At 60.9% G+C, this 22,751-nt stretch overlaps 2 protein-coding genes across 2 annotated transcripts; both read left to right on the plus strand.

The window, feature by feature from the left end:
* The first annotated feature begins 166 nt into the window (after positions 1-166).
* On the plus strand, positions 167-18,182 carry INTS3 (integrator complex subunit 3). The gene is made up of 30 exons (XM_062511317.1): positions 167-351; positions 1,001-1,084; positions 1,510-1,593; positions 3,296-3,409; positions 3,550-3,634; positions 4,436-4,502; positions 5,718-5,862; positions 6,420-6,549; positions 7,210-7,307; positions 8,527-8,718; positions 9,197-9,284; positions 9,414-9,493; positions 10,200-10,291; positions 10,646-10,752; positions 10,987-11,103; positions 11,667-11,796; positions 12,182-12,236; positions 12,696-12,799; positions 13,066-13,110; positions 13,325-13,444; positions 13,638-13,791; positions 14,206-14,274; positions 15,043-15,118; positions 15,713-15,826; positions 15,919-15,967; positions 16,388-16,555; positions 17,125-17,225; positions 17,307-17,379; positions 17,463-17,622; positions 17,701-18,182. Exons 1-30 carry the CDS (start codon positions 262-264, stop codon positions 17,776-17,778), a joined length of 3,069 nt encoding a protein of 1,022 aa, XP_062367301.1. The 5' UTR covers positions 167-261; the 3' UTR covers positions 17,779-18,182.
* Positions 18,183-18,545: 363 nt separating this feature from the next.
* Positions 18,546-21,522, plus strand: SLC27A3 (solute carrier family 27 member 3). Its single transcript, XM_062511582.1, has 10 exons — positions 18,546-19,065; positions 19,436-19,645; positions 19,718-19,876; positions 19,956-20,080; positions 20,149-20,343; positions 20,439-20,529; positions 20,603-20,801; positions 20,962-21,059; positions 21,138-21,268; positions 21,346-21,522. The coding sequence occupies exons 1-10, from the start codon at positions 18,546-18,548 to the stop codon at positions 21,520-21,522; spliced, it is 1,905 nt and encodes a 634-aa protein (XP_062367566.1).
* The last annotated feature ends 1,229 nt before the right edge of the window (positions 21,523-22,751 follow it).

Consider the following 22,751-nt stretch of genomic DNA (forward strand, 5'->3'; position numbering starts at 1 on the left):
CCCCCCCACCCGGGACCCTCCAGCGAAGACTCCACAGGCCCGTCCCCGCCTCCCTCGGAGCACTCTCCCATTACTGAACCCCCCCCAAAACCTCCGGGGTTTTGCCCCGCGCGGCAGCCGGAATTGGGGAGGGGAGAGGGGAGGGGTGGGGGGGAGGCTCCGAAAGGGCACAATTCCCAAAAATCCCTCCCGATCCCGCCGGGAAGAGCTGGGAGGGGGCGCCCGGGCCCCGGCAAGGGGGGGGCTCCCCCCTCCCGGGCCATGGAGCTGCCCAAGGGCAAGGCGGGAGCGGCGGCGGCCGGGAAGCTCCTGCTATGCTCGCTGCTGGACTCCAAGGACGAGCTGGAGGAGGTGAGGGGGACTCGGGACACGCCGGGAACCGGCCCCGCACAATTCCCGGTGTTCGGGAATCGCTCCTATCCCACCCCCTCCCCAAAATTCCTCGAATTTCCGCGGGGCTTTCCCGCCCCTGCGAGTTCGTCGTGTCCCCAGGAGGACACACCAGGGAGGTGTTCCAGGTGTGGAACATCCTTCCCGGGATTTGGGAATGCTCCAAATTCTCCCCACATTCCCGCCGGGAGTTTCCCACCTGCCCTGATTTGGGATCGCTGGGAGTGCCCCCAAAAGCAGCGATGATTTGAGGGGACAAAAGTCCCGTTTTGGACTTTTTTTGGCAGCTGCTGGTTGTTGGGCACTTGGATTTTGGGGAGAAGTCGGTGATTCCAAGGGGCTTCCCCGGAGCACCCTGGGTGGCTTTTCCATAGAATTCCAGGGGTGTTTCAGGGTTTCCCACCTCGGGAGGTTCCAGGTGTTTTTCCTAGAATATTCCCGGGGTCAGGGCAGGTCAGAGCAGCCCCTGCCTTGCTGGGGAGACCCAGGGTTGCACGTTTTTCCCCCGGTTTGTTCCTGGCTTTTTCCCCCCCCAGTTTATTCCCATTCCGTCCCCCAGTTTGTTCCCGATTTTCCCCGGTTTATTCCCGTTGTTTTCCCTGTTTTCCAGAGGCTGGAGCGCTGCGTGGGGATCGTGACCTCTCTGACCAACGGGCTCTCGGAGCGCGAGGCCAACGATGCCCTCAACGCCCACGTGAGTGCTGGGAATTCCCTCCTGGAGCCCCGAAATCCTGGGATGTGGCTCCTGCTGGGCTTCTGGCGAGCTGGGAATTGGGAGCTGGGAGTGGAGCTGGGGCTTTCACCCTCAGCCCGAGGATTCCCAGGAGCCAAATTCCAGTTCCTTGTTCTGCACAGAATTCCAGTTTGTCCATTCCCAGGTTATCCAGTTAAAAGGGAGCAAGGCCTCGGGTGGTCATTCCCATGTAATTCCCATGCAAGGAAATCCCATGGGACGCATCCAGAGGCAGCAAAATCCCTGGATGGCTCCTGGGAGCCTGCATTAAACACCAGGAGCCTCTGGATATCTCAGATTCCCAGCTGATCCAGGGCTTTGCAGGGGGGTTTCCTTCCCTCCCCTCCAATCCCAGCTGGAATTCACCTGGATTTTTCCTTGTCCAGATCTGCAAAGGGACCCCCCAGCATGAGGAAATCTGCCTGGGGCTCTTCACCCTGGTCCTGACAGACCCAGCCCAGGCACAGAAGGTGAGGAAATCCTGGAAAAGGGAGGGAATTCGGGAGTTCCCCTGGCTGCAATTCCCTGAACATTCCAGGATCCCTGTGGTGCAGCGAAGAGATTGCTCCCATCCCAGGAATTCCTTGGGTTTGGCCATGGGAGGTAAATCCTGGTTTTTTAAGGATCTGCCAGGTTTTTTCCCCCAATTTCTTCCTTGTCTTGGGAGATCTAGAATGGTTTTTTTTTTCCTCCTGGAATTCCACGCGTGGATGCTCCTGGAATTCATCAGCTGGAGAAGGAACATGCTCAATCCCCAGGGAAAATTGATTCCCAGCTCCGTTAGTTCCACATGCTGGATCAGAGCTGGGAGTCAGAATCCTGGATCTGGGGGCAGATCCAGGCCCCAGGAATAAAAAACACTTTTCCTGGGAATCTCCAGGCCTGGCTGCCCCTGCTGCTGCTGGGAATCCGATTTTTCCTGGATTTTCCTTTTGGATCAAGGGCTTTGCTTGGTTGACCTGAGCGTTCCCAAATCCTTCCCACGGAGCCCTGGAGAGGCTGAATCCCATCAGGATCTGTTCCCATCCTTGTCCTGAGGCTCTTCCTGCTTTTCCAGAGATGCTTTTCCAAAGGGTGAACCCCCTCCCCATGGAGTGACCCCTCCCCATCCCTCTGGGAATGTCCAGGAGGCTTCCAGGGCTTCCACACCTGGAAGTAAAGGTTGGGAGAATCCCATCCCTCTGGGGGACTTTCTCTTCCATGGATTCCTCTGGAATTTTCCCCTGGAAAAGGGAGCGTTCTGCAGGCAGTGACAGCCTGTGGAGCTGCTGTGGCTCTTTTCCAAGGATTTAATTGGAATAATTGGATCTGCCAGGCTCTGCTGGAGCCAGGGAGCCGGGCAGGGATTCCTGATTCCTGCTGGGATTTGGGATGGGGTGTCCCTGCGGATGGGGTTAACCCTTCCCTGGCTGAGGACCTTCCACATTTCCCCCCCACCCCAGAGGCCACGACGGATTCTTGGGATCTGCTGGGCAGGGAAAACAAAATTCCCCAAAACCTACCCTGAAGAGACCCCAAAATCTGCCCCAAGGAACCCAAAACTTGGCACAGGGACCCCCAGATGTGCCCAGGATCCCCCTCAGTGTCCCCAGCTGGGCACAGCTGGCTCCAACTCCCCTCCTCCTCCTCCTCCTCCAGCTGTAATTACTCGGGATGGGAGCCCACGGATGATCCCTGGTTTCCCTGTCATCCCTTGGTGTCCGTCCTGCCCCCCCCCCCAGCTCTGTTTGCTCTCTCTGGCCCCTCATTTAAAGCCTCCATTAATCACTGCAGTGTTAATTAAACACCCGGGGCCGGGAGGAGCCCCTGGATTGTGTCAGCCTGGCAAAAATGAAGAATTCAGGTTCTCCCCCAGGGAATTTTCCCTGTCCTTGTTTTCATGGCTTGGGACATGCTGAGGTGGGGGGGGGTTTCACTCCAAGTTTTCCAGTGTTTTCCTGTGGATTTGAGGATGTGCCAGGGAATGGGATTCCAGAATCCTTCCCACAGAGCATCCCTGATCCAGCCCTTCTCCCCAGGATCCTGCCAGGAATGACCCCCCCCACACACACAAGGCTCTTCCTTCTGGGACGTTTTTTTTTTTTTTCCTTCCAAGATCCATGGATTTTGCCTGGATTGACAAACCTAGGGATGTGGTTTTTTTCCAAGCTGCTTTTCCCTTTTTCCCTGCAGTGCTACCGGGACCTGGCTCTGGTAAGCCGGGATGGGATGAACATCGTCCTCAACAAGATCAACCACATCCTCATGGAAAAGTACCTGAAGCTGCAGGACACCTGCAGGACCCAGGTCAGGGTGATTCCCACCCGGAATCTCCTGTCCCACCTGGCAGGGGATGAGCAGAGGGAGGAGGGGAGGGCTCGGGGCCAACGAGGGAGGAATGGGAATGGGAACGTGGAGGGGTCTGATCCCAAAATCTCCGTGTCTAGCTGGTGTGGCTGCTCCGGGAGCTGGTGAAGAGCGGAGTGCTGGGAGCTGATGGAGTCTGCATGACCTTCATGAAGCAGATTGCAGGTGAGCCGGGAATCCCCCGGAGCATTCCCAGATCCAAGCCCGGATCCCTCCGGAGCATGGCCAGATCCCAGCCTGAGCCAGGCAGGGCTGTGCCCATTTGGGAACCCACCGAGCCAAAGCCAGGCTCTGCCCCCAGCTGGGATCCCACGGAGCTGGATGCAGACAGGATCCTGCAGGACCTGGAGCTGCCAGGAGCCCATCCAGGCAGGGAATCTCTCTGGGATGATGCTCCTGTTGTTGCTCTGCCTCAGCCCGAGCCAGGAGGAGCAGAGCAGGCAGGAAGTGCCGAGGTTCCTGTTGCTCCAGGCTTTTCCCCGGGCTCATGGGGGATGGCAGAGCCGGGCTGGGAGCCCCAGGACACGCGGGATCCCTCGGGAATGCCCTCGGGCCCAGCCCTACTCACACCTTTCCGGAGCCTCTTCCGTGTTCCCGGGGATGACGTCCATCCACGGAGCAGGAATTTCTCCTGCCCTGCTCCAAGGGGACACCCGGCCCTCATTCCAGAGTTTGGGCATTACCTAAATGTTGTTTCCCTGCCACTATTTCCCACTCCAGCTGCTGATTCCCATCCCTTCACACCTCCTCTGTGGTTTGCTGGATGGATTGCTGCTGTCTCCGTGGTTGTTTTCCAACCACCAGCCCTGGATCCCTCCTAGTTCTCTCTGGGAATGTGCTGGGGGCTGGCAGGGCAGTACTGGAGGCTCAGACTCAGAGCAGATTCCCTGAGGATCCCTCCCTGGGAACAAGAGGTGGCCAAACCCCACAGCTCCATCCAGCTGCTTTTCCCTGTGGTTTTTCCAGGTGGGGATGTGACTGCCAAGAACATCTGGCTGGCAGAGAATGTCCTGGAGATCCTGACGGAGCAAAGGTACGGCCGGGACATCCCTGCCCTTCCCACATTCCCAAACCGGGAATTCCCAGCTCTTTGCTGCACTTCATGTGGGGAAAAACATCCCCAGATCCCTCCCCCACCTCCAAATCCTAAAATCCTTCTGCAGGGCTGAGCATGGCTCGGGACCAGCATCCCGGGAATGTTTCCTTCCCGAGCTTCCCAAACCGTGGGGGAGGTTTTCCTTTGGGAGCAGCAGCCTGGAGTTGATTGCCCGAAAAGTTTCCTGTGTTTGGGCAGCTCTGGCCAGCTGGGAATCTCATCCCGGGCTCGGCATTGTCCTGGATCCGCAGAGGATCTGCAGGATTCCTGAGGCAGGGTTTGGAATAGCAGCAAATTCCCTAAAATCTGCAGAATTCCTGGCTGCAGGGTTCCTGAGGGAGAGGTGGGAATAGCAGCAAATTCCCTAAAATTGTGATTGTCCCATGGAGCTGTCCCAGCCTTTATCCTGCTCCTGGGATTGTTATTCCCAGGATCTGGCACAGCTCCCAGAGCCAGCAGGAGCCACCTGGACCATTCCGAGGCTGAGCTGGATTTATTTTTCAATATAAATTCTATATTAATCACCAATATATTTATCAATTAATACCATTTAATGTCATTATTATTTATTACATTTATTAATTAATTAGCTTCCCAACTAATACATGTATTAATTAACACCTGTACCAGTGGCCTGGGCACACAGTTCCACCTTTGAACATTCCCAACGTTCCCTTTCCATGCCACAATCCCATAAAGCCCCAGTACCTCTGTTCCCTCATGGGGGCTGTAGCTGATTTGGGGTGGATTTGGGATTTTTCAGGGAGTCACTGGAAGGCTGATTTGGGGTTTTGCAGGGATGCTGATTTGGGATTTCCAGGGAGTGGGTGCTGAAAGCTGATTTGGTGTGGATTTGGATTTTTTCAGGCAGCGTGTGCTGATGCTGATTTGGGGCTGATTTGGGGTTTTTCAGGCAGCGTGTGCTGATGCTGATTTGGGGCTGATTTGGGGTTTTTCAGGCAGCGTGTGCTGATGCTGATTTGGGGCTGGTTTGGGGTTTTTCAGGCAGCGTGTGCTGATGCCGATTTGGGGTTGATTTGGGGTTTTTCAGGCAGCGTGTGCTGATGCTGATTTGGGGCTGGTTTGGGGTTCCAGGGAGCGGCTGCTGATGCCAATTTGGGGCGGATTTGGGGCTGATTTGGGGTTTTTCAGGGAGTGGGTGCTGAAGAGCAGCCTGCTGGTGGCCATGGCTGTGTACACCTACCTGAGGCTCATCGTGGATCACCACGGCACGGCCGCGCTGCAGGCGCTGCGCCAGAAGGAGGTGGAGTTCTGCATCTCCCTGCTGAGGGAAAGGGTGAGTGGGATTGGGATTGGGATTGGGATCTTGCATCTCCCTGCTCCAGGTGCAGGGGAGTGGGTTTGGATTGGGAATTGGGATGGGATTGCGTTCCCCTGCGGATCCCTCCCTGGGAAGGGCAGTTTGGGATGGGGGCACAGCAGCAGCTCCAGGCCTCGTTTGGATGGAGCAGGAGAAACCTCCCACCCCAGCTCCCCGAGCTGGGATTTATCCCAAATCCTCACATTCCTGATCCTCCCCCAGCTCCCAGCGCCGCCTGCTCGCCCCTTCCCCCCTGCCAGGATCTGCCTGCGGGCCCGGCTGCAGTCCAGGGGGGAAAGTGGCAGATTTATGGGGCTGGTTGTTTGCTTTGGGAGGGAGAACATTCCAAAATAGCTCCCGACCTTCCCTGCCTGTCACCCCCATCCCAACCTGCGCCAGGGAACGGAGCAGGACAGGGGGGTGGGGGGAGAACAGAGTGTTCCTCCCCCCCCTGCTCCCATTCCCCCCTGCTGAAAACCGGGATTTTTCCCAATTTTTTTTTTTTCCCCCCCCCCCCCTCTCCCTACTCCCAGTTCATGGATTGTTTCATGATCGGCCGGGACCTGGTGCGGCTGCTGCAGAACGTGGCGCGGATCCCGGAGTTCGAGCAGCTCTGGAAGGACATCCTGCACAACCCGCAGGTGCTCAGCTCCCAGTTCACAGGTACCAGGCCTGGACGTTCCCTGTGCTCACCTGGCACCGCTTTCCAGGGATTTTTCCAGAAGCCTCCTTGGCATCTGGGCTTGATCCATCCCGGAAAAACCCTCGTGGGATCCTTAAACGGAGCTGTTTGTTCTGGGCTCCGCAATCCCGTCGTTTCTCCCGCTTGGAATTGTTCCAAGCTGGGTTGGAACAGCCTGATCCAGTGGGAATTGTCCCTGTCCATAATCTCTGGGTGATTGCAACCCAAAGCAGTCTGGAATTCTGGGACAATCAGAGTAACTTCCCTTAATTGAGGGATTTAGAAGGTGAGTCCCAGTTCTGTAGAGCCTGGAGAAGCTCCATAGAAAGCAGGAATTCCAGGAGTTGCAGCAATGGGATGGAATTCCTCCCAGCAGCCTCATTCCATAGGAAGAGTGATAGGTCCAGCAGTTTTATTTACATTAATAATATTCCTATAAATTGTTCCCTTCTCTGGGCGCTTCCCAGGGGGTTCTGGAGGCAGCAGTTCCAGGGAAATCACCCCTTTGGAGCCCAGTTAAATCCCCCTTAAACACCTTGGGTGCTGCTCAGAGGAACTCCACGTCAGTGATCCCTAAAAACTTCCCCAGGAGGTGTCTGAGCCCTTTCCCAACCGAAATCCCATTCCCTGTCCCTGCCCAGGTGTCCTGCAGCTCCTGCAGTCCAGGACATCCCGAAAATTCCTGGCGTGCCGCCTCACCCCCGACATGGAGACCAAGCTGCTCTTCATGACCTCACGGGTAATTCCCAGTGGGTTCCCTCCCAGATTCCCAGTGGGTTCCCTCCCAGATTCCCAGTGGGTTCCCTCCCAGATTCCCAGTGGGTTCCCTCCCAGATTCCCAGTGGGTTCCCTCCCAGATTTCCTCCTGGATTGCCTCTTCGCTCCCAGATTCCCTCTCAGCTTGTCCCTGGCCCCATTCCCAGCCTGTTCCCTTGTGTCCCTATCCTATCCCTGTCCCCATTGCCAGGCTGTCCCTGTCCCCATTGCCAGGCTGTCCCTATCCCTGTCCCCATTGCCAGGCTGTCCCTGTCCCTGTCCCCATTGCCAGGCTGTCCCTGTCCCTGTCCCCATTGTCAGGCTGTCCCTATCCCTGTCCCCATTGCCAGGCTGTCCCTGTCCCCATTGCCAGGCTGTCCCTGTCCCCATTGCCAGGCTGTCCCTGTCCCCATTGCCAGGTGCGTTTTGGGCAGCAGAAGCGCTACCAGGACTGGTTCCAGAGGCAGTACCTGTCCCTGTCCTGTCCCTGTCCCCATTGCCAGGCTGTCCCTGTCCCTGTCCCCATTGCCAGGCTGTCCCTGTCCCCATTGCCAGGCTGTCCCTGTCCCTGTCCCCATTGCCAGGCTGTCCCTGTCCCTGTCCCCATTGCCAGGCTGTCCCTGTCCCCATTCCAGGTGCGTTTTGGGCAGCAGAAGCGCTACCAGGACTGGTTCCAGAGGCAGTACCTGTCCCTGTCCTGTCCCTGTCCCCATTGCCAGGCTGTCCCTGTCCCTGTCCCCATTGTCAGGCTGTCCCTGTCCCCATTGTCAGGCTGTCCCTGTCCCTGTCCCCATTGTCAGGCTGTCCCTGTCCCCATTGCCAGGCTGTCCCTGTCCCCATTCCAGGTGCGTTTTGGGCAGCAGAAGCGCTACCAGGACTGGTTCCAGAGGCAGTACCTGTCCCTGTCCTGTCCCTGTCCCCATTGCCAGGCTGTCCCTGTCCCTGTCCCTGTCCCCATTGCCAGGCTGTCCCTGTCCCCATTCCAGGTGCGTTTTGGGCAGCAGAAGCGCTACCAGGACTGGTTCCAGAGGCAGTACCTGTCCCTGTCCTGTCCCTGTCCCCATTGCCAGGCTGTCCCTGTCCCTGTCCCCATTGCCAGGCTGTCCCTGTCCCCATTGCCAGGCTGTCCCTGTCCCTGTCCCCATTGCCAGGCTGTCCCTGTCCCTGTCCCCATTGCCAGGCTGTCCCTGTCCCCATTCCAGGTGCGTTTTGGGCAGCAGAAGCGCTACCAGGACTGGTTCCAGAGGCAGTACCTGTCCACCCCCGACAGCCAGTCCCTGCGCTGTGACCTGATCCGGTACATCTGCGGGGTGGTGCACCCCTCCAACGAGGTGCTGAGCTCTGACATCCTGCCCCGCTGGGCCATCATCGGCTGGCTGCTCACCACCTGCACGGTCAGCACCGGGGTCACCCCAAAACGGGATGGGGACACCCTGAAATGGGGATGGGGGACCACAAAATGGGAATGGGACACCCCAAAATGGGCTGGGGGACCCTGAAATGGGCTGGGAGGGACCATGGGAACAGGGCGCCCCAGAAACAGCGCGGGGAATGGGAGCATCCCAAAAACAGGGCACGGGATGGGCTGGGAGCAGCTCGTTCCCGACAGTGGGAAGAGCAGCTCGTTAGGGATGTGAGGAGGGGTCTTGAAGGGGTCTCAGAGGGATTTTTGGGGTGGGTCTTGGAGGTTTCCCAGCGTTGTGTTTGATCATGGAGGGATCTCAGAGGGTTCCTGAGGGATCTCAAGGAATCTTGGAGGCCTCTCAACATCGTCCTCGTGGAATAATTTGGGGTTGTTGGGGTTTTTTTTGAATAATTTGGGGATTTCTTTGGAATAATTTGGGTTTGTTTTTTTTTTTTTGTCCCCTGCAGTCTAACGTCGCTGCTTCCAATGCCAAGCTGGCCCTGTTTTACGACTGGCTCTTCTTCAACCCTGAGAAGGACAGCATCATGAACATTGGTGTGTGGGGCATGCCCTGGAATGGGATCCTGGAATGGGGTCCGTGGGATCTGCCCTGGGATGGGATCCCAGAGCGTTCCTGGGATGGGATTTGGGGTCTTTGGGGTCTCACCCCATTCCCTCCCCCAGAGCCTGCCATCCTGGTCATGCACCACTCCATGAAGCCCCACCCGGCCATCACGGCCACGCTGCTGGATTTCATGTGCAGGGTGAGTGCCCCTCCTTCTCCAGGGAATTCTTGGGAATGGGGAAAGCTGGAAGAGAACTGCTGGCCTCCACCAATCCCACCCAAAAAGCTCTTCCCTGGGATTCCCCACCCCAGTGCATCCCTCTGGGTTCCCATCCTTATCCCAAACTGAGGATGGATTTTCCCCCTTGCTGCCAAATTATGCCCAGGCCTTGGTGGGAAAAATCTGGAGTGTTCCTGGAGCTTTGGATCCGTGTGTGATCCATTACTGGTGGGGAGGCAGCACTGCCAGCAAATCCTGCCAGGACAGTGGAGCAAAAAGGAGTCTGGATTGTTCCCTGGAGCTCTTCATGGAATTCTGGCCCAGCCCCATCCCCGAGGGGGTTCAGGGTGTCAGGGAATGATCCAGAGGCTCCCATCCCATCCCGGGGCAGGGAGGGAGCTGCTGGTTCCAGGAATTGGGTCCCAGGGAGGGCTGGGGATGTTTCTGGGAAGGGCCTGGAGCTGCATTCCCTCCCTCCCAGTCCAAACTGGCCGCTCCTGGCAGCAGAACTGGGGGAAGGTTCCCGGGATGTGCCAGGCTCCAGGGAGGAATCCCAGCTCTGGACAGAGCTGAGCATTCAGGGCCCTTTTCCCTCAGCCCTGGAGCCAGGAATTCCGTGCTCCTTGCAGGGATTTTCTCCCACTTCCAGAGCCCTAACCCTGTTGTCCACCCCGATCTCTTCCAGATCATTCCCAATTTCTACCCTCCTCTGGAAGCCCATGTCCGGCAGGGCGTGTTCAACTCCCTCACCCACATCGTGGAGAAGCGAGTCCTGGCGTAAGAGCCCCGGGTTTCCCCAGGATTTCCTGGATTTCCAGCGTGGACACAGCTTCCAGAGCTCCCCTGAGTCTCTCTAGGGCCGTGGTGTTATCCACGAAACCTTGGCAGCAGCCAGGGATGTGTCTTGGTGGCACTGGGAGCTGTGCTGGAGCTGCTCCATCAGGGAAAAGGGATGGGTGGTGGGGGGTGAGGGAATTGGGATTTCCCTGGGATGCTCCAGGTCCCCTCCCAGGAATTCCTGATGGTGCAGGTGAGGGGATCCCGAGGACAAAGGCTGGCCCAGGGAGGAGCCCCCAGCATTCCCAGGGGGATGAGGCCCCATCCCTGACCCCTGTCCCGTGTCCCACGCAGGCACCTGGCCCCGCTCTTCGACAACCCCAAGCTGGACAAGGAGCTCCGGGCCATGCTCAGGGAGAAATTCCCGGAATTCTGCAGCTCTCCCTCACCCCCCATCGAAGGTAGGGAGTGGAGGGCTCCTGGCAGATCCCCTGAGGGAGTTTTCCATGGAATTCCCTCCAGCAGCAGTGGCTGGATGGGATGGGTGAGGCTCCAGGGACAGCGGAGTTGGGAATGTTGGGATTTAGGGAATTGTGGCTCCACGGGATCCCTTCCCAAAGCACCTGCAGCCCTTTCCCGGGGCTGTTTTTCGGGAGAGGCCCTGTCAGAGGCCTCACCTGGCTCGGTGCTCCCAGTGAAAATCGAGGAGCCGGTTCCCATGGAGATGGAGAATCACCTGGAGAAGGATGACGGTTGCTACGACAACGCCGAGGCCGCCTTCAGCGATGATGAGGAGGAGCTGAACAGCAAAGGTGAGAGAGCTCCCGGGGTTCCCAGGGACTCAGAATTCCCAGGGCACGGGAGAATTCCTGGCTGTCAGCACAATTCCTTCAGAGCCCCCTGCCCAGGGTCTGATCCTGCTGGGAGATCCTGGGTTTCCTCCTGGTTCCCAAATCCAGGGATTCTGGAACTGTGCCCCAAGGGTTCCTTCCCTTCCCGGGAGCTCAGAGCACTTTTCCAGCCTCACATTCTGACTGGTCTCACCCCAATCCCCTCTGCTCTCCCTCTGGAGCCTTTCCCAGCCTCGCTGCTCAAATCCTTGTGGGATTCCCACCGTGCTTGGGGCTTTTCCCAGCAGTGGGAAGTGGCCACAGGCCTGGGATGGGGCAGAGGATAGAGCCCCAGAGTCCCAATCCCAAACTCTGCCTCCTTGGAGGCACCTTGGGAATGTTGGAGGTTTGGGAAGGGGACAGAGCAGGGACCATAATCCCGAACATTCCCACCTTTATCCCGGAGCCCTGGACAGGGCTCCAGGGGAGGAGGATGCAGGGCAGGGATTGCTGGGAAGGTCAATCCCTCATTCTGCTGGTTCTAGGGAAGAAGAGGGAGTTCAGGTTCCATCCCATCAAGGAATCCATCGTGGAGGAGCCCGTGGACATCACCCCCTTCCTGGAGCAGCTGGATGAGTCCCTGAAGGACAAAGTGCTGCAGCTGCAGAAGGGCAGGTGGGGCCATTCCCATCCCCATTCCCATTCCATAGATCTCTCCAGGGCTCCCAGAGCTCCTTCAGCCACATGGTTTGTCCCCATGGAGAGGGAATTCTTGCAGGAAAAGGGCTTGGGAAGGAGCTTGGAGCTTCCCAGCATCCAAGGGAGGTTGAGCAGAGCTCCAGCCCTGCACACCTGGGTTCGGCCAAGCGATTTCATGGAATTTCTGGCTTTAAGTGCCCTTCAAATCCTGCTTTTAATCATGGAATTCATCCTCCCCAGAATCCACGCGGATTCTCTCGGCTGGGCCTCACCCAAACCCATCCCAAGCAGCCCCAGTTGCCCATCCCTGCTCTCCCAGTGCTCCCAGTAACTGGGATTTCCTGTCCCTGTTGTTCTGCAGTGACACGGAGGCGCAGTGCGAGGTCATGCAGGAAATCGTGGATCAGGTTCTGGAGGTAACGGAGCCAGAGTGCCCGGGGTGGGATCTGGGATCCATCCTGGGCAGGATCTAGGATCTATCCAGGCTGGCATCCTGGATATCACCTCTGTGCCTAGAGGGGGGACACAGCAGCCTGGGGACACCCAGATCCTTTTGGGATCCACTTGGGAGTCTGGGCAGCTCCATCCATGGATCTGTCCCCGCTCTGTGTCCCTGTTCCCGGTGTAGGAATGTCCCCAGCAGCTGCTGGGAGTGATCTGGGACTGCTGGGAATGATCTGTGTTCAGTGTCAGAAATCTGGGAATTACCTGGGATTGCTGGGACTGGTCTGGGATCACTGGCAGAGATCTGGGATCGTTTTCAAGGTCTTGGGATCCCTGGTGCTGGAGTCTCCTCTGGAGCAGCCTGGGATCTGTCCCTGTGTCCCTGCCCCATTCCAGGCAGGGTCTGAGCTCTGCTCCCGTCCCTTTCCCAGGAGGATTTCGACTCGGAGCAGCTCTCGGTGCTCGCCTCATGCCTGCAGGAGCTGTTCAAGGCTCACTTCCGTGGGGAGGTGCTGCCAGAGGAGATCACTGAGGAGTAAGGGCTGGGAATCTCCCTTTGTGTCCCCCCGCCCCGCCCGGTGCCGGGATTGGGGCTTTTCCTGGGGAATATTCCTGGTTTTGGAAGTGGCTTTGCTTGGGAAATTCCTCTGCTGGGCTCACCTGGCCCAGCTCCTTGTCCAGGGTTTCCTTGGAGCTGCTGCGGGACCATTCCTGGAGTTCTGAACAGCCAGAGGGGTCCAGGGCTGTTCCTGAGACATTCCTGGGAAATCCCAGAGCTCAGAGTGTCCGTCTGTCCCGCAGGTCCCTGGAGGAGTCCGTGGGGAAGCCCCTTTACCTGATATTCCGGTAGGTCCCTTCCCAAATCCTCGGGAATTCCGTGCTCCTCTGCTCCACCCTGCACCTCCCTGCTTCCTCCCAAAAACCTTGGGAGTTTTCCCGCTTCCCTCTGTTGCATTTTTAGTGGGAATCCAGGGATTTTTGGGATTCTGGGAGGTGCCTCAGGAGCTGGGGACCCTGTTGTCCCGGTGACATTCCCAGTGACATTCCTGCTGTTCCCCAGGAACCTGTGCCAGATGCAGGAGGACAACAGCGGTTTCTCTCTGCTGCTGGATCTGCTCTCCGAGCTCTACCAGAAGCAGCCCAAGATCGGGTACCACCTGCTCTACTACCTGAGGGCCAGGTGAGGCCCTGGGCACCTCCTTCCTCACCTGGGCACTTCCCTTCTCACCTGGGCACCTCCCTCCCGTGACTTCTCACTCTCACTTGAGTCCCTCCCCTGCCTGTGCCTGTCCTTGTCCCCGGCGGTGCCGTGGCTCAGCTGTGCCAGGTGCGTGCCAGGTGAGAGCCAGGTGCCAGGTGTGCTGTGTCCCCAGCAAGGCGGCGCTGGGCAGGATGGGGCTGTACGAGTCGTTCGCCCAGGCCACGCAGCTGGGGGAGCTGCACACCTGCCTGATGATGGACATGAAGGCGTGCCAGGAGGACGACGTGCGCCTGCTCTGCTTCCTCACGCCCTCCATCTACACCGAGGTGAGAGCTCACCTGCCCAGGTGTGTCCCTGACCCCATCCCAGGTGTGTCCCTGAGTGCCAGGTGTGCCACTGACCCCGTGCCAGGTGTGTCCCAAATCCCAGGATCCATCCCAGGGTCAGCCTGTTCCTCACAGTGACCCCAAATCCTGGGATTTGGCACGTTCCGTCATTCCCGGCCCTTCCTTGGCTCCTGCTGGAATTGATTTTGTGTTGCCGAGGCACGAGGCCCTGGAGCAGGGAGCAGAGCCAGGAGCAGAGGGAAAACAGGGAAAACAAAGAGGGAATTCCAGGGATTCTGGGCCGGCTGACGGCTGCCCCCCGCTGTCGGAATTTTTCCATGGGGATTGGGAGTTTTTGGGAGGCCTCTCCCTCGTGTCCTTCCCTGAACCTGCCTGGATTTTGTGCATTCCCAGTTCCCGGATGAGACCCTGCGGAGCGGGGAGCTGCTGAACATGATCGTGGCTGTCATCGACTCCTTCCAGGTGCGGGGAATTCCGAATGGGAAGAGATTCCTGCCCGGCTCCTTCCCTTCCCAGCCCTTCTGCACCATTCCCAGGAGATTTAACCCCAAAATGAGCCACCCATGGGCTCCAGTTCCCTAATCCCGGCCGGAGTGAGCCCCAAAAGCTGCAGCGCTGTCCAAAGGTTGATCCCAAGCCGCTGCTTCCAGGGGATCTCCTGCAGGGCGATTTCCTGGGCAATCAGCACTAATTACCCCTAATGAGCCCCTTGCCCGGGGAGGGGGATCCCGCTGGTTCTGGCTGATGCTCCTGGCAGGAATTTTCCCCGCTCAGCTCCGGAGTTGCCATGAGAACCCCCAAAAAAAGCCCCAAAAGTAGCGTCGGGAGCACCTCTGGAATTCTGGCCCCGGGGTTGTGCCGATAACTCCCCCTGGATTCTTCCCTCTGCATTCCCGGCCCCTCCTGCCCTTCCCATGGCCCTTCCTGGGCCGGGAATGCTGCGCCAGCAGCTCCTCCATGGGCAGGTGGGGGATGCTCCAAAATCCTAAGGGGTGGTGGTGGCTCCTGGTACTGGAGCTTTTCGTTCCCATGGGATCCAGAAGGATGAGGAGCAGGGAGGAGGAGGAGGAGAGGCAGAGTGGGCTCTGTGTGGGTGGGAACCCCCCCCCCCCCCACCCTGAGCTCCCATCCCAGGAATCCCAGGCGTGCTCCTGGCACTTTTCCTGCTGGATCCTGCCTGGGAAGGCTCCTCAGAGCCCTCCCCTGACCCATTCTCTGTTCCATCCCCAGCTCCAGGAGCTCGTGTGCCACGTGATGATGGGAAACCTCGTCATGTTCCGCAAGGATTCCGTGCTGAACATCCTCAGTGAGTGACATTCCCAAATCCTGCAGTTCCCAAATCCTGCCCCAGATCCAGGCTTGGCCCTTTCCAGAGGGAGATCCCTGGAGCTGCCCCCGAGGTGTCCCGAGGGCTGAATTTCCTGCAGGCATTAAAGGATCACTGCCCCAAACCGGATTTTGGGATTTGGGGATTTTATCCCTGTGCCCCCTACACTCCCATGGCTTCACCAGCGGGGGATTCCAGGCAGGGAATATGCTGGGCAAGGGGAAAATCCCCAAATCTGCCCCTGCTCAGCAGCCTCTCTGTGGGGTCCCTCGGTGTTCCCAGAGCAAATCCTGCTCTCCCTGATCCAGCTTTGGGAGCAGCAGGATAATCCCTTTAATTATGGAGCCTCATTAACTCTGTCCCCACAGCCTCAGCCCCTTCCCAGGGCTCCATCCCCATTCCCAGAGGGGTGGGGAGACCCCGGGCAGGTTTGGGGGTCCCCAGCCCTGGGGAAGGGGCTGAGACAGATTTCCCTGTCCCCATGATCCCTCTTGGTATTTTTCTTGTCCTTGATTATTCCCACTGTCCCCGTTATCCATCCCCCATGTCCCACCTCGGTGCTCCCGATCCCAGTTCAGAGCCTGGACTGGGAGACCTTTGAGCAGTACTGCACCTGGCAGCTCTTCCTGGCGCACAACATCCCCCTGGAGACCATCATCCCCATCCTGCAGCACCTCAAGTACAAGGGTGAGCACTGGGGACATTCCCAAGGGACATTCCCAAGAGACATTCTTGGGATTCCCCCCGCCCCAGCTCAGCCTTTCCTTCCCCCCTTCCAGAGCATCCCGAGGCATTGTCCTGCCTCCTGCTGCAGCTCCGCAGGGAAAAGTGAGTGCTGGGAGGTTGGGGATTGTCCCCTTGTCCCCACAGGATTTGGGATGTGCTGGGAGGCCCTGGAAGTGCCTGGAACCCTGGGTTGAGGGGCACTGAGGGGATTCTGGAGACACTGAAGGGTTGTGGGGAGCTCTGAGGCTGTCCCTGGGATTTGGGATTTGGGATGTGCTGGAAGTTGGTGGCACTGAGAGGATTTCTGGGAGGACACTGAGGGGTTCCAGTGAACCCTGGCACGGTCCGGTGGCCACCAAGAAGATCCGTGGGGCCACCAGCTCTGTCCCCTTATCCCCACAGGAGCTGGGACAGCGCCTGGAATTTTGAGTTGGAGTTGAGGGGGAGGGGGGAGATTCCAGAGGGCACCGAGGGGGTCCGGGGAGGGTCTCCCACCCTTCCCCACTCCCGGTTTTTCCTCAGGCCCAGCGAGGAGATGGTGAAGATGGTGCTGAGCCGGCCGTGCCACCCCGAGGACCAGTTCACCACCAGCATCCTGCGGCACTGGGGGCTGCGGCACGACGACCTCCTGGGCGAGCACATCAAGGCCCTGCTCATCAAAAACAACAGCCTGCCCCGGAAGAGACAGAGGTCTGGGAATTCTGTGTCCCTTTTCCCAGCAATTCCCACCCTGAGGAATTTGGGTGTTTTTTCCCTCCCCTCCCCTCCCTGTGCCAAACCCCGTGGGGGTGAATTCCCAGTCTAGGGAGGACAGCTGGTGTCCCAGGAAAGCAGGGACAGCCCTCTGTGTCCCCAGGGAATTCTGTGCCGTCCCTTGCTCCTCCGAGTTCATTGGAATTCATTTCCCAGCCCAACTTCCCCCATTCCAAGGGATCCAGGGTGGATCTGGGGCTGATCCCTGCACATCCTGCTGGGAATTCTGGCACCTCGAGCAGGATTTATCCCATGATTCCAGGGCTCATTTTGCGTGTTTGGAGCTCCCTGAAGCTGCTGGGAATTCCAGCACCCTGAGCAGGATTTACCCCGTAACTCCAGGGGCTGATCTGCCCTTCCAGGGGACCCCAGAGCTGGATCCCCATTCCCAATCCCCCCTGTTCCAGTGCCTGCCCCCCACACCTGGGGGAGGGGCTTGGGGGGGGGTTCTCATCGCCATTTTTTGGGGTCTCATCCCCATTTTTTGGGCTCCCTCTCCCCCGCAGCCTGCGCAGCTCCAGCAGCAAGCTGGCCCAGCTGACCCTGGAGCAGATCCTGGAGCACCTGGACAACCTCCGGCTCAACCTCACCAATACCAAACACAACTGTGGGTGCACCGGGCTTTGGGATTGGGGTCTGGGCTCTCCTCCCTGACCCCATTCCCACCCTGTTCCTGCCTCTCTCCCAGTTTTCAGCCAGACCCCGATCCTGCAGGCGCTGCAGCACGTCCAGGCCAGCTGCGACGAGGCTCACAAGATGAAGTGAGTCCCTCCCTCACCTCCGCTCCCTTCCCTGGGACCCCCCACCCCAAAACCCCTCCCGACCCCTCCGTGCTTCCTTCCAGGTTCTCGGACCTGTTTTCCCTGGCTGAGGAATACGAGGATTCCTCCAGCAAACCCCCCAAGAGCCGGCGGAAAGCCACGGCCCTGTCGAGCCCCCGCAGCCGCAAGAACGCGGCGCAGCCCCCCAACAACGAGGAGGAGTCGGGGTCCAGCAGCGCCTCGGTGAGGACCCCCCGAGACCCCCCCCGAGACCCCCAAAACCCCAGGATGGCCGCGGTGACCCCGTCCCTGTCCCTGCAGGAGGAAGAGGACACCAAACCCAAACCGGCCAAGAGGAAAAGGAAAGGATCGAGCGCCGTGGGCTCGGACAGTGACTGAGGGCTGGGACCCCCCCCGGGACCCCCCAAACCTGTGCCAGCAATCCCCCCGCCGGGGTTGGGGTCCCCTGGCTCCTGCCACACCCTTGGGTCCCTCCCCCAGTTTTCACCAACGTGGGGAGGGGTCTCGGTGTCCCCTCCCTTCCCTCCCCGGGGTCCCCCAGCGTGGGCGGGGTCCCCCCGAGGGGACAGGAAAGGGGGAACATTCCCCCCCATTTTCCTATAGAAATGTAAATAAAGGGTGGAACTGAGTCGCTGCTCCAGGATGATTTGGGGAGGGGGAGCGGGGGGGTCCTGGCCCTCCCGGGGGTCCGGGGGAGGAGTCAGCACCTGTGGCCAGCGAGATTTGGGGGTGTCCTGGCCCCCCACGGGGCTCCCACAGCATTTTTAAGTATTTTTAAGAAAAGCAGCAATAAAAACTTTCCTGTTTTGTACCAAACGGCCCCAGTTTGTGGCGGGGGGGGGGGGGGGGGGGGGGGGGGGGGCGGGGGGCGGGAGTGAGGGCCGTGTCCCCCCCTCCTCCCCCCGGTGTGGCCGGGCCGGGGCACGTGGATCCCCCGGGCTGGTGGCACTGCCAGCCCCCCCCCGAGGGACCGGGGGAATCTGGGACAGGGGAGGGGACAGGGGAGGGGACAGTGCGGGGTGGGGGCGGATTTGGGTGTGGCAGAGGGGTCGGGGGGGAGGGGGGCGTGACCAAAGTGGGCGCGGTCTGTGTGGGCGTGTCCAAAGTGGGCGTGTCCGCCCCGCCCCTTGAGGCGGGCGCGGGCGATGGCGCTGGCGGCGGCTCTGGGGGCTCTGGGGGTCCTGGGGGGGCTCCTGGGGGGGCCGCTGGCTCTGGGTGCTCTGGGGGTCCTGGGGGGGCTCCTGGCGCTGCAGCGGCGGCTGCGGCCGCACCTCTGGGCCGACCTGGCGTTCGCGCTGCGGGCGCTGCGGGTGCGGCGGCGGGCGAGGGGCGGCCCCGGGGGTTCCGTGGTCTCCCGGTTCCTGCGGGCGGCCCGGGCGGCCCCGGCTCGGCCGTTCCTGCGGGGCCGGGCGGGTCCGGAGCCGCTGGGGCGAGCGGCGCGGAGCGTGGCGCGGGTGGCGAACGCGCTGCGGGCGCTGCGGGCCCCGCCTCGGCCCGGGGACACCGTGGGGCTGCTGGTGGGCAACGAGCCCCGCTTCGTGTGGGGCTGGTTCGGGCTGGCGGCGCTCGGGGCCCGCCCGGCGTTCCTGGGGACGGCGCTGCGCCCCGCGGGGCTCCGGCGCTGCCTGCGGGGCTGCGGGGCGAGGGCGCTGCTGGTGGCGGACGGTGAGAAACGGGGAGACACCGGGGGGACACCGGGAGGGGAGAGGGGAACGTGGGGGAGAAGGGTCGGGAGGAGCTGGGGAGATCTCGGGGCCCGGGGGATTACGGGGAGACACCGAGAGGACCGAGGAATGGAGGGGGAAAGGCACCGGGGGATAATGGGGACCGCGGAGTGGGGAGATCCCGGGGTATAACGGGGACAGAGGTGGGGCCGGGGGGATACCGGGGATACCGGGCCGGGGGATGAGAGGACCGGGAGCCGGAGTGGGACCAGGGGAGTAAGGAACGGAGTTGGGCCGGGGACGAGGGGGACAAGGGGATGGTGGCACGGTGGTCCCCACACGGTGGTCCCCACACGGTGCCGTCCCCCCAGACCTGTTCGGCTCGGTGGAGCCGCTCCTGCCCAGCCTGCGGGAGGACGGGGTGGCCGTGTGGGTGCTGGGAGCGGGGCCGTACCCGCCCGGCGTCGTGGCGCTGCAGGAGCTGCTGGACGCGGCCTCAGAGGAGCTGGAGCCCGAGGACGTGTGGGAGCCCGAGGACATGAACGACACCTGCCTCTACATCTTCACCTCGGGCACCACCGGTGCGGCTGGGGCCGGGGGCCGGGGGGCTCCGGGTGAGAGAGGAGGGGCTCAACTCCGTTTCGCCCTTCCAGGCCTCCCCAAAGCCGCCCGCGTGTCCCACCTCAAGTCCGTCATGTGCCTGAGCTTCTACGAGCTGGTGGGAGCCTCCAGCCGGGACGTCGTGTACCTGGCGCTGCCCCTCTACCACATGGCCGGGTCCCTCCTGGGCATCGTCGGCTGCCTCGGCATCGGTGAGCGGGGACGGGGCCCCGGGGCGGGGGGCTCCGGGGGTGTTTTGGGGGCTGATCTCCCCCCTCTCCACCCCCCCAGGAGCCACGTGTGTGCTGAAGGAGAAGTTCTCAGCCAGCCAGTTCTGGGATGACTGCCGCGCCGAGGGCGTCACCGTCTTCCAGTACATCGGGGAGCTGTGCCGGTACCTGGTGAACCAGCCCCAGGTCAGGGCGGCGGGGCTGGGCAAGGGGGGTCCCGGGGGGCACCCCCGGAGCTGACGGTGGCCCCGCAGCGCCCCGGGGAGCGGCAGCACGGGCTGAGGCTGGCGGTGGGCAGCGGCCTCCGCCCCGACGTGTGGCGGAGCTTCCAGCAGCGCTTCGGGCCCGTGCGCATCGTGGAGACGTACGGCATGAGCGAAGGCAACGTCACCCTCTTCAACTACACCGGCACCCCGGGGGCCGTGGGGCGCTGCAGCTTCATCTACAAGGTTTGGGGGACTGGGATGGGAGGGGGGCTGTGCCACAAACACCCCCCCGAACTCCCCACGCCGGGTGCTGACCCCGGTCTGGCTCCTCTCCCCAGCTCTTCTCGCCCTTCGAGGTCGTTCGTTACGACGTCGTGGCCGGAGCCCCGGAACGGGACAAGGCCGGACGCTGCATCCGCGCCCGGACGGGTGAGGAGCGGGCGGGGGGCGGCTCCGGGGGGGCGGTCCCGGGTTGCCCCCGTCACCGTCCCCACCCCTGCAGGTGAGACTGGGCTGCTGATCGCCCCGGTGACCCCCCGGACCCCGTTCCTGGGCTACGCCGGCAGCCGGGAGCTGTCGGAGCAGAAGCTGCTCCGCGGGGTCTTCGCCGAGGGGGACGAGTTCTTCAACACCGGGGACCTGGTGGAGCAGGACGAGGAGCAGTTCGTGCGGTTCCGGGACCGCATCGGGGACACCTTCAGGTGCCGGAGGTTCCCCCCCCCCCCCCGGGATTGGGGCACCCCCAGAGCCAGCACGGCCAGGGCGACTCAGCCCTATTAAATGTTCTGGGGTTGTCTCAGCCCCGTTAAACATTTGGGGAAGGGTCTCGTTCCCACCCTGCTCCTCCATGTCCCCTCGCAGGTGGAAAGGCGAGAACGTGGCCACCACAGAAGTGGCCGAGGCGCTGCTGGCCCACGAGTCCGTGCTGGAAGCCACCGTTTACGGCGTCACCGTCCCAGGTACCGCCGCTCCCGGTGCCCCCTCCCGGACCCCCCCTCCAGCCCCTCGGTGCTCCCCAAGTGTCCCCTCGCCCGCAGGCCACGAGGGCCGTGCCGGGATGGCCGCGCTCGTTCTGCGTCCCGGCCGCTCCCTGGACGGTCCCGGTCTCTACCGGCACCTGGAGCGGCGGCTCCCGCCCTACGCGCGGCCGCGCTTCCTCCGCCTGCAGGTAACGGGGGCGTCCCGGGGTCCCGGGGCGTGCTCGGGGCTACCGGGGCTCCTCAAAATCCCCGCTGGTGTCCCCAGGAGAGGCTGGAGATGACGGAGACGTTCAAGCAGCAGAAGGTGCTGCTGGCTCAGGACGGCTGCAACCCCGCGCTGGTGGTGGAGCCGCTGCTGGTGCTGGATGAGGCCGCCGGAGCCTTCGTCCCCCTGGACAGCGAGCGCTGGGAGCAGCTCCGGGACGGGCGGCTCCGCATCTGAGCCCCGTGTCTGTCCTGGGCGTCCCTGTGTCCGTCCTGGGGTCCCTGTGTCCGTCCTGGGGGTCCCTGTGTCCGTCCTGGGGTCCCTGTGTCCGTCCTGGGGTCCCTGTGTCCATCCCAGGTCCCTGTGTCCATCCTGGGGGTCCCTGTGTCCGTCCTGGGGTCCCTGTGTCCGTCCTGGGGGTCCCTGTGTCCGTCCTGGGGTCCCTGTGTCCGTCCTGGGGTCCCTGTGTCCGTCCCGGGGTCCCTGTGTCCATCCTGGGGGTCCCTGTGTCCATCCCAGGTCCCTGTGTCCATCCTGGGGTCCCTGTCCCCATCCTGGGGGTCCCTGTCCCCATCCTGGGGGTCCCTGTGTCCATCCTGGGGTCCCTGTGTCCATCCCAGGTCCCTGTGTCCATCCTGGGGGTCCCTGTGTCCATCCTGGGGTCCCTGTGTCCGTCCTGGGGTCCCTGTCCCCATCCTGGGGGTCCCTGTCCCCATCCTGGGGGTCCCTGTGTCCATCCTGGGGTCCCTGTGTCCGTCCTGGGGTCCCTGTCCCCATCCTGGGGTCCCTGTGTCCGTCCTGGGGGTCCCTGTGTCCATCCTGAGGGTCCCTGTGTCCCCTCTCAGGGGTCCCTGTCCCCCCCTGTCCCCCCCATCCTCTCCCCCCACAGCCGCCGGTGCCTCCCCCCCCCTCCCCGGGGGTCTCTTTGTACACAAAAAAATCCCCATTTTGGGGTCTTTTTTTGGCAAATAATTTTTTTTTTTTTTTGTAGCAATCTGGCTCCTATCACCCCCAAATCAGGGACAGGGACACCAAAGCTGCTGTCCCCAAGTCCTGGAGGTTTTTTTGGGGGGGGGAATGGAGGGGCCCCATCTGGATTTGGGGTCTCCCAGAAAACGATTCCTCTCTTAATTAAATAATTATTACAAAGGGCTGAAGTTTAAATTCATTTTATTTTTAAGCCTTTCTCCAAAAACTGGGGGATCCTCACACCCTCCCCTCCACTTTGCCATCGGCCCCGAGCTCAAACCCGATGGAAAAGAGGGAAAAAATGGGGGAAACCCCTTAAATTTGTGCAAAAAGCCCCATTTCCACCCACCCCCACCCCAAAGCCAGAAATTGGGTCTAAAATCCTCCAAATTTGGGCTGAAAATTGTCCAAATTTGGACCAAACCCCACAAATCCGGGGCCAAAATCCCCGAAATTTGGCCTGAAAGACAGAAAATGGGAATGAAAATCCTGGAAAT

The sequence above is a fragment of the Cinclus cinclus genome, chromosome 31 (assembly GCF_963662255.1).
Source record: "Cinclus cinclus chromosome 31, bCinCin1.1, whole genome shotgun sequence".
In the NCBI taxonomy this organism is placed as follows: domain Eukaryota; kingdom Metazoa; phylum Chordata; class Aves; order Passeriformes; family Cinclidae; genus Cinclus; species Cinclus cinclus.